Raw genomic sequence first — 18,720 nt, 5'->3', positions numbered from 1 at the left:
GAATAGGCATCCACCTAGAGTAGCATGATTTATTTATTTATTTATACATACATACCCTACCTATCCAAAGGATCATCATTGGCTTCCAGTTGCATTCTTTATTCAGTTTAAAACCTCGCTCCTGGCATTTAAGGCTTTCTGACAAGATACACTTGCTTCCTTATCCTCACTGACTGTTCCTTATTCCCCCAGCTTGAGTCCTGCACTCTATTAATGACCTTGCTTGGCAGGGAGATAATTCGCCATGTCACCTTTTTCTTTGTTGCCCCTCACTTATGGAATTCAGTGCCTAAAGAAATTCAAATCACTACTTAAAAGCCGGGCTGTTTCAACTGGCCTATAGTACTGAATGATGTGTGGCATAATGTGGTATCAATGCCTGAATGAGAGTACCTGACTTAGTTGCATACATTCTCAAGTGTACAAGTTGCTTTCCTGTTAAATATTGTACTTCCTTTCTTATACTTTTATTATTAGTTTGTTAACTGCTTTGCCCTGTTTATTAGAAAGCGGTATATCAAGTTTTGAATAAACAGTGGCGTACCAAGGGGGGGCAGTGGGGGCGGTCCGCCCCGGGTGCACGACACTAGGGGGGGGAGTGCCACGCACCTGTTGGCCAAGTCCGCTCGTTCCCTCCCTGCTGCTCCCTGCGCGGAACAGGTTACTTCCTGTTCCGGGGCAGAGGGAGCAGCAGGGAACGAGCAGACTCAGAGCCGACAGCAGGTAAAAATGCACCTGGGGGGGGGGGGGGGGTCACGCTGCCCCCGGGGGAGTGTAATTTCGCCGGGGGGGGGGGGGGGGGTGCATCGGCAATCCGCCCCGGGTGTCAGCCAGCCTAGGAACGCCACTGTGAATAAATAAATCTAAGTGGGTTACAACGTTCACTCATAAAAAAATACATAGACCAAACTAAAACGTACTATACAATAAAGCATACGTCATCCCCACAAATGACAGCAGAACATAGCATAGAATTTTGTCAAATCATTGCAAAATACCTCACCAAACAAAAAAAAATTTCAAATGTTTTTTTGAACATCATCAGTGAGGTAATTTGACGAATCTCAGGGACAATGAGTCTTCTGGCATGGGATCTTGTGTATCTGTGTCCCCTCTAAACTTCCTGCTTTGCAGAGGATGGGAGCTGGCAGGCATTGAGCATGTGCCCATGTCCCCCAGTGTCAGAACAGAACTGAGAACTCCAGAAGGACCCCAGTGCATTAAGACCTGGAATACAGTCAGTAGACTACAGAGCTGAAGTTATTGCATTACTCCACAACAGGGGCGTATCTGCGTGGGGCCTCAGGGGCCTGGGCCCCCGCAGATTTTGCCCTGGACCCCCCCTCCCGCCGCCAACCCTCCCCCGCTGCCGTTGCTTACCTTTGCTGGCGGGGGACCCCAACCCCCGCCAGCCGAGGTCCGCTTCCACCTGCTGCTGCCTTAAAAACTACTTCTTCAGCCGGCGGGGGACCCCAAACCCCCGCCAGCCGCCCCGAGGTGTTTAAAATTCATCTTCGGCCTCTGTGGCCGTGCTGCTGTTGATAGGAGCTGTTGAATCCATTTCGGAGTCTGACGTCGTTGTGCGTTGTACCTCGGGGCGGCTGGCGGGGGGTTTGGGGTCCCCCGCCGGCTGAAGAAGTAGTTTTTAAGGCAGCAGCAGGTGGAAGCGGACCTTGGCTGGCGGGGGTTGGGGTCCCCCGCCAGCAAAGGTAAGCAACGGCAGCGGGGGAGGGTTGGCGGCGGGAGGGGGGTGGAGAGAGTCATTGGTGGCAGTGGGGGCTCTGACAATGGCGGGGGGGGGGCTAAAATGTGCCCCCTCCCTCTGGCTCTGGCCCCCCTACCGCTGGAGTCCAGATACGCTCCTGCTCCACAAAGGGTAATGGTTAGAGGAACCATTGAAACAATAATAGATCCAAGATGACCATGTCATGTAGCCATAGGAGAGAGAGGTGCACCAGTGATCATCCAACAGCCGATGAAAACTCAGAGGATATTAGCATGGGTGGTAAGCACTGCCAGCATTCCAGTGCAGTTACATAATTTTATAAAAGGTCACCTAGGTTTGGAGGTCGAGAAGGTGTCTATTTTGTAACCTGTTTTATAAAGACACCTAGGCACCTATGTGTTTTTTTAAAATACAGGGATAAACTGTCAGTAATTGCGTCTAGACTGAAGCTGTGGACTCGTACCAGGCCGATATTCAGCCTGTGTTAGGCAGGCCAGCTAAGTTCTGCTACAGGCGCTGAGCCTGGTTATTCAATGCTGGGCCATTTCCGGTGACTGGCATTGAATATCCATTTTTTATGGGCCGGCTTAAACTTAACTGGCCAAGTCAATATTCATCGCTGGCCAGTTAAGTTTATAACTGCCAAAGATAGGACTGCTATTTAGGTGGTCCGATTTGGCTGCTAAACATAGCCAGCAAAGTGCTGAATATTCACGGCTAGCTGGTTATATCGTGTGATATAGCTGGTTAGCTGCTATCCCCTGGATTCTATATAGTGCACGTGGAGGGGCATAATTGAACAGGGCACCCAAGTTTTCCTGAGGGCGTCCTCGCAGGACGTCCCGGTGAAGGGGCGGGGAAACCCATGTTATCGAAACAAGATGGGTGTCCATCTTTTGTTTTGATAATACGGTCGGGTTGGTGACCACTGGGGGAGTAAGGGGACATCATCCCTGATTCCCTCCGGTGGTCATCTGGTCAGTTCGGGCACCTTTTTGAGGCTTGGTCGCAAGAAAAAATGGACCAAGCAAAGTCGGCCAAGTGCTCATCAGGGACGCCCTTCTTTTTCCATTATCAGCCGAGGACGCCCATGTGTTAAGCATGCCCCAGTCCCGCCTTCACTATGTTTCTGACACGCCCCTGGAACTTTGGAAAGTAGTTGAGGGTGCCCAAAATCGACTTTCAATTATGCTGATTTGGGCCACCCTGGGAGAAGGACGCCCATCTCCCAATTTGTGTCGAAAGATGGGCGCCCTTCTCTTTCGAAAATAAACCTGCTAGAGATCTGTGCCAAATTCGGCACAGATTCTATAACAATGTGGGTTCAACTCAATCAGCTTAATAAACTAATGAGTGCTGATAACAACACTTAAGCAGTAATGAGCACTAACTGGTAAGGATTATAATTTAGGCGCACAGCTCACTAAGCATATTCTGTAACGGTGTGCACCAAACTTCTAACGCATGCAGGCAAAAAGGGATGAGGTTATGGGTGGGGAAATGGGCATATCATTGGTGTTCCAAAATTTGCGTGCCTAGTTATGGAATATATGCAGTGCGCTTAAATCTATGTGCTGGGATTTACACCACATTTCCGTTGGTGTAAATGGATGTGCATGGATTTAGGTGCTGAAATATGAACTAAGCATAGTCTTATCATTCTAGGCACTGATTTCAGCACCAATTTTTTAGGCACCATATATAGAATTTCCCCCTATACGCTAAGCACTAATATTCAGTGGAGATAACCCCTTCCCGTGCACTCCGCTCCATGGATAAATCCTTCTTATCTGTTCCCTTCTCCACTACTGCCAACTCCAGACTTTGCGCCTTCTGTCTCGCTGCACCCTACGCCTGGAATAAACTTCCTGAGCCCCTACGTCTTGCCCCATCCTTGGCCACCTTTAAATCTAGACTGAAAGCCCACCTCTTTAACATTGCTTTTGACTCGTAACCACTTGTAACCACTCGCCTCCACCTACCCTGCTCGCCTCCTTCCTGTACACATTAATTGATTTGATTACTTTATTTTTTGTCTATTAGATTGTAAGCTCTTTGAGCAGGGACTGTCTTTCTTCTATGTTTGTGCAGCGCTGTGTACGCCTTGTAGCGCTATAGAAATGCTAAATAGTAGTAAATAGTAGTAATAATCAGCTATCTCGCACTGAATAATTAGCACATAGCTGGCTAATTGCTATTTAACTGTCCAGGAGCTGTTTCTTGCTGGTTAAATAGTGCTGAATATTGGCTAATTAGTACATAAAGTATGCTCATATGTGTGTATTTTATAATGTACATGCATAAATCATAATGTCACCTGTGCTCAACCCAAACTTGCCCCAGAGCATATGGGTCATGTAAAAGTACACGCCTTCTTGTCAGTGTCTATACATTAACCCGCACACCATCTGGAGTAATTTTATAAAAGTTCTTATATGTGCAAAAAACAGGGTTTTGTGCATGCTAGAAAGTTTATAAAATTATCCTCAGTATGTTCAAGTGTGGTTCCAGCATGGTCTGAGAGTCATCTACCATGGTACATAAGGACAGCATAGCTGAGTTTTAAGGATTGCCATATAGGTAGCACATGTACTTTTACGTACATTCTTTCCCTTTCTGCCTAGCTCTGATAGTAGAAAGGATAGGCCTTTCAAACTGTTTCTTGTCCTTCACACTGCTAACTCTTGCTGTAGGATTCTAACTGTGGCTACTTAACTGTGGACAAGCTCTGCAAGGTTTATTTTCCATTGCCAGTCCTAGGAAAGAAAGTAGTTTTAATCTTACAGCTGGTTTAATTTTCAGTTGCATTGAAGAAGTGGCTATATTTATTTGGATTTGAAGGAGAGAAGTTAGATTCTAGCAGAATTCTCAGTTTCTTATCCCTCAAATCTCTGCACCCCCCCCCCCCCCCGCCCCCCCAAAAAAAGCACAAATGTAAGCCTAGATCATGCAGCTTCTTGTTAATGTTAAAGGCAGAAATGGAAGAATATATGCACCCTGGAAGAATAGGTGAAAGAGATTTCCAAAAAAGGAGAATTCAGACAAAAAGCACATGCCTCAGATCTCTTCCAATGATTGTTTATGTTCATTGAGTTCTTTCTATATGACCTAACAGATGAACGTACAAGGTGGTATACAGCCTAAAATCATTAGGAAAGAAATACTATCAGCTAATAGGACAGGAAAACAGAAAAGAGCTGAAAAGAGAAAAGCAAATAAATACCAGTAAAGTCAACAGATTCACAAATTGACAAATACAGGTATATAAATTGTCAAGGCCCCTCCACTGGTTCTGCTGACAAATCAGAAGCTTTCTGGATAAAGTAGATTCTCAGATCAGCATGAAATTGCATGTATGCCCCTGGATTGTACGTGTAGTGTGCTTAGATTTAGGCACCAAAATCGGCGTGGATTCTATAACACCGCATGTAACTTAATTGGCTTAACAAGCTAATGAGCGCTGATAATAGCACTTAAGCAATAATGAGCACTAACTGGCACTTAGAATTTAGGCACACAATTCGCTTAGCGTATTCTGTAACGATGTGCACTGACCTTCTAACGTTTGGAGGAAAAAGAGGCGTGTTATGTGTGGGGAAATTGGTGTTTCATGGGCATTCCAAAATTTAGGCGCCTAGTTATAGAATATGGCCCAAAGCGCCTAAATTTACGTGCTGAGATTTACACCAGGTTGTTATTGGTGTAAATGGATGCGTGCAGATATCAGCGCTGAAATGTAGGTGCTGATTATAGAATGACTCTGAGTGTAACTTCTTTGGAAGAGTTGGAGCGATGTAAAAGAAAGCTGAGGTATGAGCCATTTCGAACTGGGCATTATCAGGGAATACCAAGGGAATAGCAAGATGTGATTCGTAAGAAGAATGTAGTGCATGTGTGGGGGATATATGGGGTAATCAAAGAAGTGAAGTAAGCAGGGGCTTCAGAAATTTATGTTTTTATTTATGACATTTATACCTCACATCCCAAACAACCTCAGGTTCAATGTGGCTTACAAAGCACAGTGGGAACAAGCAGATAAGTAAAATAATGTATAACACTTAGGGCTTTGCTTACTAAGCCATACTGTAGGCGTGCTAACATTTTTAGTGCATGCTAAAAATTAATGCACGCTAACGCTAGAGACACCCATATATTCCTATGGGTGTCTCTAGCATTAGCACACGTTAAAAATGCTAGTGCACCTTAGTAAACAGGGCCCTTTATTTCAAAAAGTACAAAACCATTCCAAAGATAAACATTGCCGAGATACCACAAACTTGTATAGAACTACAATCCTAAACTAAGCCTAATTAAGATCACCTACAGAAAGAAATTTCCTAAAGAGGAATGACTTCAGCAATTTACTTAATAACAGGTAATTATCTTGATATTTAATGGTATGAGTTAGACATAAGATCTTAAATTGAACTCCAAAGGTAACTGGAAGCCAATGCAAACAGAGGTATTCTGAACTGATTGTAAATGCTTCATCAAAGAAGAGGTAATTCCGGCATGGGCAGTTGTACAGTAGTCTGAGCATGTAAGTACTGATGAATAAAGAAGGGTAAGGCAAGCCGAAGTGTCGAGGTATTTATGTACTGCCCTAAAATGACAAAGGGCCCCTTTGACTAAGCGGCGGTAAGTTCAACGCGGGCTTACCGCTCGCTAAACGGGAAGTACTGCCCGGCTACTGCAGTAGCTCGGTGGTACTTCCCACCCCTAACGCGCCGTCATATCCAGCGCTACAAAACTATATTTATTTTTGTAGCTCTGGAGTGTACCCAGCAGCAATTGGGCAGTGCCATGTGCTGCCCGGTTACCACCGGGTTAGCGCAGGAGCCCTTACCGCCACCTCAGTGGGTGGCAGTAAGGCCCCCCCCCCCAAAATGGCCGCTCATCAAGTGCTCTACTTGCCACATGGCCATTTCTTGCAGGGAAGAGAGACTTCCCTTTTACCTGCTGCGGTAAAAGTCGGCCTCGGCGCGCGTGAAAAACACATGCCTCCGCCAGCACAGGCCTCCTTTTGCCACAGCTTGGTAAAAGGGTCCCAAAGTCCATTAAAACACGAACAAACAGTTGAAGCAATTGATTAACTTAAAGCAATGAGATAGAAAATAGAGAGGAAGAGGAGATCTTACCCCATTACAAAGTCACTGTACTGTATAACTCACTCATAAATTTATGAATCTGTTGACTTTCAGTTCATATTTTTGTTATTTCTTTTTTGATTGATTTTAAAATGGTTTTACTAAGTTGTGTTTTTATTTTATAACAGGTATTTTTGTTTGTGTTCATTTGTTTTGTTTTCTTTTTCAGGAAATTCCGCTATCTGAGATTTTATGCCTGGAACCAGCAAAAATGTTTACATTACTACCCCCTAGGGCCAACCCCCATTGCTTTGAAATCACCACAGCAAATGCTATTTATTATGTAGGGGAAAACCTTGTAAATCCTTCAAATAACCCTCCTGGTAATAATATTCTCACCAGCGGTGTGGGCCTGGATGTTGCACAGATGTGGGAGACAGCCATACAACATGCCCTAATGCCTGTCAATCCCAAAGGAGCCTCAGTTGGAGTCGGGCACAATCAGCATAGTGAGTCTATCCCTCCTGCATTCTCTGTGGTCTAAACCATCGTAATCAGCAAGAGTATTTGAGAAGTACAAATAGCAAGGTGTAATACTCGTCTGTAGCTATGGTAAATTCTTAAACGTGTGCTTTAAATCATTTCAAGCACTCCTCTGCTGTTTTCTGAATTTCCAGCAGGAGTCTTAGATTTTAGGTTTCATTTCTCACTTTTTGCAAATCTAAGGTCAAGGCAAGTTACATATCCAGGTAAAGTTGATAGATTCTTGCCCTAGTGTCTTACAACCTAAGGGGCCGTTTTATCAATGGGCGGAAGGGCTTATGTTGGAGTAGCATATGGCGGATTGGCCCTTCCTCCGAGCTCGCCCAGGAGCCCAGCGGTAGTTCCAGTTTTGCCACGTGCTGGTAGTAGAAAAAATTTTTTATTTCCTAGCGCTTGATTGCGGCGGAGTAGGTGTGCCCAGCAGTAATTGGGTACTGCAGCATGCTGCCCAATTGTCGCTGGGTTACTGCTGGAGCCCTCACCACCTCCTGAATTTTTAATGTGGCACACATCTATTTACTGCCCCAACTCACAAAATGCCCTCTTACTGTGGTAAAAGGTGGCCTCGGCATGCAGCAATCCCACGTGCCAATGCCACCGCAGGCCACCTTTTACTGCCACTTGGTAAAGGGGCCCCTGAGTTGTATATGAGGCAATAAAGGGTAAAAGAACTTGCCCAAAGTCACATGGAGCTTCAGTTGGAGAAGCAATCACTGGTATACTCATCCATTCTTGTATACCAAGATAATGTAGTGACAAAAGACCAATACTGCATAAAACAATCAAACATCATCACAATTTAGAAGGTTATGGTGACTGTCCTCCAAAAGGGTGTGCAGCCTCTGAGTTCATGGGCATATGTGTTTTCTTTAAATATTTTTCAAAATACAGGAAGACATGCAGAGGCCCTAAATTGTGCTGCTCAACCTTAATTAAAAATAAATATTTAAAGTGCAGAAAACGTAAGAGTGATTAAAATGCAACAAACTCCAGAACAAGATGTTTGGAAAGCCTCTTTTCTAGATGTTTGATATTGTCCATAATGACTTAGGACCCTTTTAGTTTGCATGATTTTCTTATCACTTAGGGGCCCTTTTATTAAGGTGCGGGAAGGCTAATGTTTGGGTAGTGCGTACCAATTTGGCACTACAGCCGGGCTAGTGCATGTACCCAGTGGTAATTTTGAATTTGGCGTGCACTGAATCCCACGATAGAAAATACTTTTCTGTTTTCTACTGTGGGGGGTGTTCCCAGCGGTAATCAGCAGTTGGAGCCCACTGCATGGTTACTGTGTGGGTAGTGCATGAGCCCTTACCACTAGGTTAATGGATGGCAGTAAATGCTCAGGTTGTTCTCTGCGCATTGCCTACCCTCCTTCTTCCCAAGTCAAATTAAACCCTGTACAGAATCCTATGCCATACACCATTTTAAAATTATTATTATATTGCAGAGGCTGTCAAAGGCTTAACTGTAGAGGCAAAACACTGATAATTGGCTTTCCAGTCATATGGACTGAAAATAACAGAGCTAGAATGTGCTCCAGTTCGGGGCATTGCAGTGACTGTGCCCCTCCTGATTTCTTTTGGAGTAATTTTACAACAGGGCATCTAGTTTAATAGGGCAGGAAAGCACCTATTTTTCTTCTGTTTATAAAGACACATAAGTGTCTATCGGGTTCATTTTCAAAAGAGATAGATGCCCAAAAAGTAACATAAGTCAGCATTTGGACGTTTATCTCACAGAAATGTCCAAATCAGTATTATCGAAACCTCTTTTTGGTCGTCTTCCTCTGAAGTCCATCAGAAGGATGTCCAAATCTCAAGGGGGCGTGCCAGGGGCATGTTCAAGGCGGGATTTGGGTGTTCCTAAGACCTGGACATCTTTCAGCCATAATGGATCAAAGCAAAAACGTCCAGATGACCACTGGAGGGAATCAGGGATGACCTCCTCTTACTCCCCCAGTGGTCACTAACCCCTTCCCACCTCCAAAAAGTGTGTTGAACAACATTACTTGCCAGCCTCAGATGCCATACTCAGGTCCATTACAGCAGCATGCAGGTTCCTGGAGTGGTTTAGTAGTAGGTGTAGTGCACTTCAGACAGGTGAACCCAGGCCCATACCTGTTCACTTGTGGAGGAAACTATGAGGCTTCCAAAACTCACCAGAAACCCACTGTACACACACATAGTGCCCCCTTCACTCGTAAGGGCTATGGTAGTGGTGTACAGTTGGGGGTAGTGGGTTTTGGGGGGCTCAGCACACAAGGTAAGGGAGCAATGGTCAGGTGTGTACCTGGGAGCATTTTATGAAGAGTGCCCCATAGGGTGCCCTATTGCTGTCCTGAGATGTCAGGGGGACCAGTCTACTAAAAATGCTGGCTCCTCCGTCCCAATGGCTTGATTTTGGACATTTTGGACTTTCTTTTTTTTTTCCCGAAAATGGCCGAAAAACAAAGATGTCAAATCACAAAACATCCAAGTCACTGGACGTCCATTGTATTTTCGAATGCAAAAGATAGACGTCCATCTTTTTCGAAAATGACCTTCTTTCTTGTTCGGAATTTGGACGTCTTTGTAAAACGTCCAAATTCTGATTTAGACGTTTCTTTCAAAAATGCCCCTCTTTGTGTCTTTATAAATCCTGCAGAAATTGCACCTAGATTAAAGGTACAGATATTATGTGTGGTCAAGAGCAGATATACATGTTAGCATGTACTTTACATGAGATGCACATATTTTTTACAATATGCATTTAAATTGCTACTCTACCAACACTCTACCTCTCACCCCTGAACATAATTACTGTAAATGTACACGCCAGCTTTGTAATTTTATAAGAGCCCATTTATGTGCTGGCTTGGCCCATATGTCTACAAAGCTTGTTGATTCTCTGCTGTCATCTTTGCGACTGGGTCTATGATGGCTGCACACTGTAAGAAAAGGTCTGTGAGAGGAAAAAGAAAGATCTTGCAGGGGGCTATAGAAGAGGCTAGTGTGTTGATGTTGGAAAATTGACAGTCTTGGTATAGGGGCTATGAAGTGGAAGGGTTAAATATTAAATGAAGCAAGCATGACTTGCAAATAGTAAATCAGGTACATAAATAGCAGAAAGAACTTGGTGTTACAATGGCCTTGGAACACTTATGAACGTGTAGCAAAGGACAGTGGTCTGACGGCTTAAAACTACAATTCTAGCAGGCTCTTAACTCTTGACTTTTCTTCTTACAGGAGATGCATCCATTAGCATTTCTGTATCCAACTGCCAGATTCAGGAGAATGTGGTAAGTGCTTAATAGGTAGTGGTGATTCTGTAGGACCTGCGGAATGAAGCATTAATTTCAAATCACTCATGAGATTGAAGATTTAATTTGCTTATCAAGCTCATTTTATAAAAAGATTATATATTGATTGTACTGAAAGAGGGACAAATATCAGCTTTTCATCTCCAGTAAAATATCAACCAGTTGATATTTAACTTGTGGCAGAATTAGCTTCAGATGTTCAATATCAAGCCATGTAAGGGCACCAGCATTGAATATCTGGGGCTAATTGAAAGTGCACTGGTCACCAGAGCTTATGCGAGTCCTGGCCAACCAGGGTGTGCATAAGACACTTTTGCAGGCCCTGACTGAATATCATGCAGGACCAGCAGAGGTGCCTCAGCCTTTATGATCCCCTCTCCCTCTGCCTTGGTCCCAACTGCCCCTCTAAAATACACAATCCTCCACCCCCCACTCCAGTAGGTCTTCCTCACCCCCTGTAGATCCCCCTGGGTATACATTTGCAGTGCCCTGTTGACCTGCTTCCACAAAGAGGGCATCCACCCATAACTGCTGTCAACAACTGACCCAGCTGTAGCTTCTGCTGTTACAGCTACATTGACCAGTGACCCTCAAAACAATGAGAGCTCCCATCTAGTATATGCCATTGATAGCACATGTGCACACTAAGAGGAATACAGGCAGGTCTAGGGGGAATATAGCAACTTGCTCCTGCCTGGCATGGCTGCCTTGTCAAAATGGCTGGCATGCCCTCCAATGGCAGCCTCATGGTATTTCAGAAGTGGATGATCTCCCCGGGCTGCGCCGTTGCTTCGGGAAAGGATCAGGACAGGGGGCAGTCGGGACCCCTCAGACGCTGCCCAGAGGTTAACCGGGCATTAGCCAATTTTCAGACCGGTGCCCAGTTACCTCCTCAGCTAAAGTTACAACAGCCTTTTTGCCGCCTTAACTTTAGCAAATTAATTAACCAGTTAGTAGTCTGAATATGGCCACTAACCAGTTAAGAAGTCCTGGCTCCTCCCAGGAGACTCAAGGACAGTGCGGGGCAGTCTGTGGTGATATTCAGCAGCACTCTCCAGTTAAGTATTGCTGAATTTCAGAACTTAAGCAGACATAAGTGATTTAACAGAGAAGGAGCCTCTCCTGCCCAGTTAAATCCCTTTGAACTTTAATCTCAGCCTAGTCTAATATAATCAACAGGGCATAGAAACAGAGAAACACCCTGATGTGTTCATGCAATAATAATATTTAGAATTCTTTTAGTGCTACTTGATATATGCAGACTTGTACACAGGTGATACGTTATTTCAGATGTGAGCTGTTCCCTGAAGTTAGTCTAAGAGGCCTATTTACTGAATCACATTAAGGTTTTGTTGTTAAAATTTACTTGTAGAGAGCACTGTTGCAATATAGAGAAAAAAGAATCCTGATGTTGATTCATGTGACTGCACAGTAAGATGGCATGGTTGTTACTGTGGAACAGTAAACTACATGTTACATGTTAGTTACTGTCTCTTTCTTGCCCCCATTATGCATTAGCATGCAATCCTATACTAGAAGGGCAATTCTATAAAGGGTGCTCAGTTAAATAGGGGTGTGCTTAAATGGCTGCATCAGAAAGTATGCATGTATTCTATAAAGGGTGTGCCCTATACAGAATAGACGTGTATGCTGTAAAAAAAAAATATATATATATGTACACGATATATGTGTTGTTGTCACAACAAGGGGGACATTTGAAATACAGCTGCTATGACTCCTGAATTTTGGAGCTGCTAACACCTTCCTCCCAGCTAGACTGTTCCTGTCAAGGGAACATAAATTGTTCCCTGTGTCTGGCCAGAGCAGGGACCATGTCAAAATAATGAGAGCCTGAGAGAAACTCGGGAAGCGTTTCAACAGGCAAGTATCAGTCCCTAGAAAGGTAAGTGGCAACAGAGGTGTAGAGCTAGGGGGAGAGCGCTAGATAGGATATGTAAGGGAAGTTTTTGAAATTAATTCCATCCAAAATATTGGCAAACTTGTTTGATTGGCAGATGTGCCAGAGACATCACCAGCACATACATAGAGCTGGATAGGATTGAGGCTGGGAAAGGGATAAAGAGGACTTCACATATAGACAAGGCACGTAAGACCCAGCAGCACTCACATAGGCATATCCCACCTCACCTGCCCCCACATGCAATCACTGCATTTATTCTTTATTTAGGTTTTGCTATACCACATCAACTGAGAAGCAGAACTGAGAGGGTTACAGACTAAATGGGTTAGAAAAGAACTACAATCATTAAAAAGGAAAGAGGTCATTCATTCAGAGAGTAATAGATACTGGAACAAGGAGGGGGAAGGCAGGGGAAACAAGGAAATGAAAACAGTGGGGTAGGAACACAGAGGAGAGCAGCCATGAAAGGGGATGGGATTTGATATACCACCTTTCTCCGAGGACAAGCAGGCTGCTTGTTCTCACGACTGGGTGACGTCCGCGGCAGCCCCCACCAACCGGAAAGAAGCTTCGCGGGACGGTCGGCACGCAGGGCACGCCCACCGCGCATGCGCGGCCGTCTTCCCGCCCGTGCGCGACCGCTCCCGCCAGTTCCTTTTTTTCCGCGCCTGGAGAGAGTCGTGTTTTGCGCTCTCTCTGTTCAGCCGCCAGATCGTTCGATCGCGTATACGCTGATCGTGCTTTTTTCTAACTTTGTTTATCGGTTTTAGTTACCGCCCGGTTTCCTTTTAAAAAAAAAGAAACCCTGCGCGTGTGGGACACGCGCTCCCTTTTTTCCCTCGCTTCCAGCGGGGACGCCACGTTGCGGCCTAGTGGCCGCTCAGTCGTTTGTTTTTCGTGGTGTGATTTTAGCCACCATTGACGACTTTGACTTCGCCGACGCGATTTTTCCGCAAGAAGCGTCGTCACCGGTCGCCTTCGGTGCATCCCGATGTCGGAGAGGAGGCGACGCCGAAGCGTCATCGTCGTGAGGAGAGGTCTCCGTCGGTTGTGGAGGTACCGACGCGTCGGGGTTCCGGCACCTCGGTGCCGTCTCCTGGCCCCCAGCAGCTTCCGGCACCGACACCCTTACCGGCCCCACCGCCTTTCCCGGCAGCGGGCCTGGACGAGTGCCTCAGAGCCATCCTTCCGGGGATCCTGGAAGGGCTGATGCGCCAGGCTGTGCCGGCGCCGGGGGTGCTTGCGCCCTCGGCGCCGATGACTGTGGCGCCGGCGAGCTCTAGCCCGGCGCCGGGGCTGTCGACACCGCCGCCGCTTGCGGTGCCGGTCTCGACCGCCACGCAGGTGGAGTCCCCGTCGACGTCGATGGAGGGAGCTCCGTCCCCGCCGGCGCGGGAGTCCACCGCTCGACGACACCGAGACCTCGGTGCCTCGACGTCGAGCCGGGCCCGGTACAGGACTCAGCTGCATGAGCTAATGTCCGATACCGAGGATGAGGACTCGTGGGGGGAAGAGGAGGACCCTAGATATTTCTCCTCAGAGGAGTCTACGGGCCTTCCCTCGGACCCCACGCCTTCACCGGAGAGGAAGCTCTCACCTCCTGAGAGTCTCTCCTTTGCCTCCTTTGTGCGGGATATGTCTATCAGCATTCCCTTCCCCGTGGTCTCTGTGGAAGAGCCGAGGGCCGAGATGCTCGAGGTCCTCGACTATCCATCACCACCTAGAGAGTCCTCCACGGTGCCGCTGCACAATGTCCTGAAGGAGACGCTGCTCCGGAACTGGGTGCGACCATTAACTAACCCCACCCTTCCCAAGAAAGCAGAGTCCCAGTACAGGATCCACTCTGACCCAGAGCTCATGCGGCCCCAATTGCCCCATGACTCAGCGGTCGTGGATTCTGCTCTCAAGAGGGCACGGAGTTCGAGGGATACCGCCTCGGCGCCCCCGGGGCGGGAGTCTCGCACTCTGGACTCGTTTGGGAGGAAGGCCTACCAATCCTCCATGCTCGTGACCCGCATCCAGTCATACCTGCTCTATATGAGCATCCACATGCGGACCAATGTGCAACAGCTGGCGGACCTGGTCGAGAAGCTCCCGCCGGAGCAGTCCAGGCCTTATCAGGAGGTGGTCAGGCAGCTGAAGGCGTGCAGAAAGTTCCTGTCCAGGGGTATTTTTGACACCTGTGACGTGGCATCTCGTGCTGCGGCCCAAGGTATAGTGATGCGCAGGCTCTCATGGCTGCGTGCCTCTGACCTGGACAACCGCACCCAGCAGAGACTGGCTGACGTCCCTTGCCGGGGGGATAACATTTTCGGTGAGAAGGTCGAGCAGATGGTGGACCAACTGCATCAGCGGGAAACCGCTCTCGACAAGCTCTCCCACCGGGCGCCTTCAGCATCCACCTCCACAGGTGGACATTTTTCCCGGGCCCGGCAGGCTGCACCCTATTCTTTTGCGAAGCGTAGGTACAACCAGCCGGCCCGAAGGCCTCGTCAGGCACAGGGACAGCCCCAGCGCGCTCGTTCTCGTCAACAGCGTGCGCCTAAGCAGCCCCCTGCGCCTCCACAGCAAAAGCCGGGGACGGGCTTTTGACTGGATCCACGGGAACATAGCCGCCCTACAAGTGTCCGTACCGGACGATCTGCCGGTCGGAGGGAGGTTAAAATTCTTTCACCAAAGGTGGCCTCTCATAACCTCCGACCAGTGGGTTCTCCAAATAGTGCGGTGCGGATACGCCCTGAATTTGGCCTCCCTGCCTCCAAATTGTCCCCCGGGAGCTCAGTCTTTCAGCTCCCATCACAAGCAGGTACTTGCAGAGGAACTCTCCACCCTTCTCAGCGCCAATGCGGTCAAGCCCGTACCACCCGGGCAGGAAGGGCAGGGATTCTATTCCAGGTACTTCCTTGTGGAAAAGAAAACAGGGGGGATGCGTCCCATCCTAGACCTGAGAGGCCTGAACAAATTCCTGGTCAAAGAAAAGTTCAGGATGCTTTCCTTGGGCACCCTTCTGCCAATGATTCAGAAAAACGATTGGCTATGTTCCCTGGATTTAAAGGACGCATATACTCACATACCGATACTGCCAGCTCACAGACAGTATCTCAGATTCCGCCTGGGCGCACGGCACTTTCAGTATTGTGTGCTGCCCTTTGGGCTCGCCTCTGCCCCACGAGTGTTTACCAAGTGCCTCGTGGTGGTAGCGGCCTACCTACGCAAGCTGGGAGTGCACGTGTTCCCATATCTCGACGATTGGCTGGTCAAGAACACCTCGGAGGCAGGAGCCCTCCGGTCCATGCAGTGCACTATTCAACTTCTGGAGCTGCTGGGGTTTGTGATAAATTACCCAAAGTCCCATCTCCAGCCAACTCAGTCTCTGGAATTCATAGGAGCGCTGCTGAATTCCCAGACGGCTCAGGCCTACCTTCCCGAAGCGAGAGCCACCAACCTCTTGGCCCTGGCTTCGCAGACCAGAGCGTCTCAGCAGATCACAGCTCGGCAGATGTTGAGACTTCTGGGTCATATGGCCTCCACAGTTCATGTGACTCCCATGGCTCGTCTTCACATGAGATCTGCTCAATGGACCCTAGCTTCCCAGTGGTTCCAAGCCACCGGGAATCTAGAAGATGTCATCCGCCTCTCCACCAGTTGCCGCACTTCACTGCTCTGGTGGACCATCCGGACCAATTTGACCCTGGGACGTCCATTCCAAATTCCGCAGCCCGTGAAAGTGCTGACGACGGATGCATCTCGCCTGGGGTGGGGAGCCCATGTCGATGGGCTTCACACCCAGGGTCTGTGGTCCCTCCAGGAAAAGGATCTGCAGATCAACCTCCTGGAGCTCCGAGCGATCTGGAACGCACTGAAGGCTTTCAGAGATCGGCTGTCCTGCCAAATTATCCAAATTCGGACAGACAATCAGGTTGCAATGTATTACGTCAACAAGCAGGGGGGCACCGGATCTCGCCCCCTGTGCCAGGAGGCCGTCGGGATGTGGCGTTGGGCGTGTCGGTTCGGCATGCTCCTCCAAGCCACGTACCTGGCAGGCGGTAAACAACAGTCTGGCCGACAGACTGAGCAGAGTCATGCAACCGCACGAGTGGTCGCTCCATGCCAGAGTGGTACGCAAGATCTTCCGAGCGTGGGGCACCCCCTCGGTGGACCTTTTCGCCTCTCAGACCAACCACAAGCTGCCTCTGTTCTGTTCCAGACTTCAGGCACACGGCAGGCTAGCGTCGGATGCCTTTCTCCTCCATTGGGGGACCGGCCTCCTGTATGCTTATCCTCCCATACCTTTGGTGGGGAAGACCTTACTGAAGCTCAAGCAAGACCGCGGCACCATGATTCTGATAGCGCCCTTTTGGCCCCGTCAGATCTGGTTCCCTCTTCTTCTGGAGTTGTCCTCAGAAGAACCGTGGAGATTGGAGTGTTTTCCGACTCTCATTTCGCAGAACGACGGAGCGTTGCTGCACCCCAACCTTCAGTCTCTGGCTCTCACGGCCTGGATGTTGAGGGCGTAGACTTCACTGCGTTGGGTCTGTCTGAGGGTGTCTCCCGGGTCTTACTTGCCTCTAGGAAGGATTCCACTAAAAAGAGTTACTTTTTCAAGTGGAGGAGGTTTGTCGTGTGGTGTGAGAGCAAGGCCCTAGAACCTCGTTCTTGCCCTGCACAGAACCTGCTTGAATACCTTCTGCACTTATCAGAGTCTGGCCTCAAGACCAACTCAGTAAGGAATCACCTTAGTGCGATTAGTGCTTACCATTATCGTGTGGAAGGTAAAGCCATCTCTGGAGAGCCTTTAGTCGTTCGATTCATGAGAGGCTTGCTTTTGTCAAAGCCCCCTATCAAGCCTCCTACTGTGTCATGGGATCTCAACGTCGTCCTCACCCAGCTGATGAAACCTCCTTTTGAGCCACTGAATACCTGCCATCTGAAGTACTTGACCTGGAAGGTCATTTTCTTGGTGGCAGTTACTTCAGCTCGTAGGGTCAGTGAGCTTCAAGCCCTAGTAGCTCATGCTCCAATACCAAATTTCATCACAACAGAGTAGTGCTCCGCACCCACCCAAAGTTCCTGCCGAAGGTGGTGTCGGAGTTCCATCTTAACCAGTCAATTGTCTTGCCAACATTCTTCCCCAGGCCGCATACCCGCCCTGCTGAACGTCAGTTGCACACATTGGACTGCAAGAGAGCATTGGCCTTCTACTTGGAGCGGACACAGCCCAACAGACAGTCCGCCCAATTGTTTATTTCTTTCGACCCTAACAGGCTAGGGGTCGCTGTCGGGAAACGCACCATCTCTAATTGGCTAGCAGATTGCATTTCCTTCACTTACGCCCAGGCTGGGCTGACTCTTGAGGGTCATGTCACGGCTCATAGTGTTAGAGCCATGGCAGCGTCAGTGGCCCACTTGAAGTCAGCCACTATTGAAGAGATTTGCAAGGCTGCGACGTGGTCATCTGTCCACACATTCACATCACATTACTGCCTCCAGCAGGATACCCGACGCGACAGTCGGTTCGGGCAGTCGGTGCTGCAGAATCTGTTGGGGTGTAAATCCAACTCCACCCTCCAGGACCCGAATTTATTCTGGTCAGGCTGCACTCTCAGTTAGTTGTTCTTCGTAGGTCAATTTCTGTTGTTTCCTCGCCGTTGCGAGGTTCCATTGACCTGGGTTCTTGTTTTGAGTGAGCCTGAGAGCTAGGGATACCCCAGTCGTGAGAACAAGCAGCCTGCTTGTCCTCGGAGAAAGGGTATGATACATACCTGTAGCAGGTGTTCTCCGAGGACAGCAGGCTGATTGTTCTCACCTACCCTCCCTCCTCCTCTTTGGAGTTGTGTGTTTCATCTTTTGCTAGTCATTCAACTGGCGGGAGCGGTCGCGCACGGGCGGGAAGACGGCCGCGCATGCGCGGTGGGCGTGCCCTGCGTGCCGACCGTCCCGCGAAGCTTCTTTCCGGTTGGTGGGGGCTGCCGCGGACGTCACCCAGTCGTGAGAACAATCAGCCTGCTGTCCTCGGAGAACACCTGCTACAGGTATGTATCATACCCTTTCTGTGGTTACAATCAAAGCAGTTTAGATTTTATATATAAGTGCTTATTTTGTACCTGGGACAATGGAGGTTTAAGTGACTTGCCCAGGGTCA

At 48.2% G+C, this 18,720-nt stretch overlaps 1 protein-coding gene across 1 annotated transcript in view; it reads left to right on the top strand.

The window, feature by feature from the left end:
- Nucleotides 1-18,720, top strand: part of PRKD1 (protein kinase D1) — a 290,788-nt gene that overhangs the window by 186,278 nt on the left and 85,790 nt on the right. The window contains exons 10-11 of the mRNA XM_030215182.1: nucleotides 7,043-7,322; nucleotides 10,584-10,636. Coding sequence (XP_030071042.1) covers nucleotides 7,043-7,322; nucleotides 10,584-10,636 — 333 coding nt within the window. The remainder of the gene's footprint in view (nucleotides 1-7,042; nucleotides 7,323-10,583; nucleotides 10,637-18,720) is intronic.

This window comes from Microcaecilia unicolor, chromosome 9 (genome assembly GCF_901765095.1).
Source record: "Microcaecilia unicolor chromosome 9, aMicUni1.1, whole genome shotgun sequence".
Classification (NCBI taxonomy): Eukaryota; Metazoa; Chordata; class Amphibia; order Gymnophiona; family Siphonopidae; genus Microcaecilia; species Microcaecilia unicolor.
The sequence above is the reverse complement of the archived record's forward strand: the minus strand, read 5'-3'. Positions and strand labels throughout refer to the sequence as shown.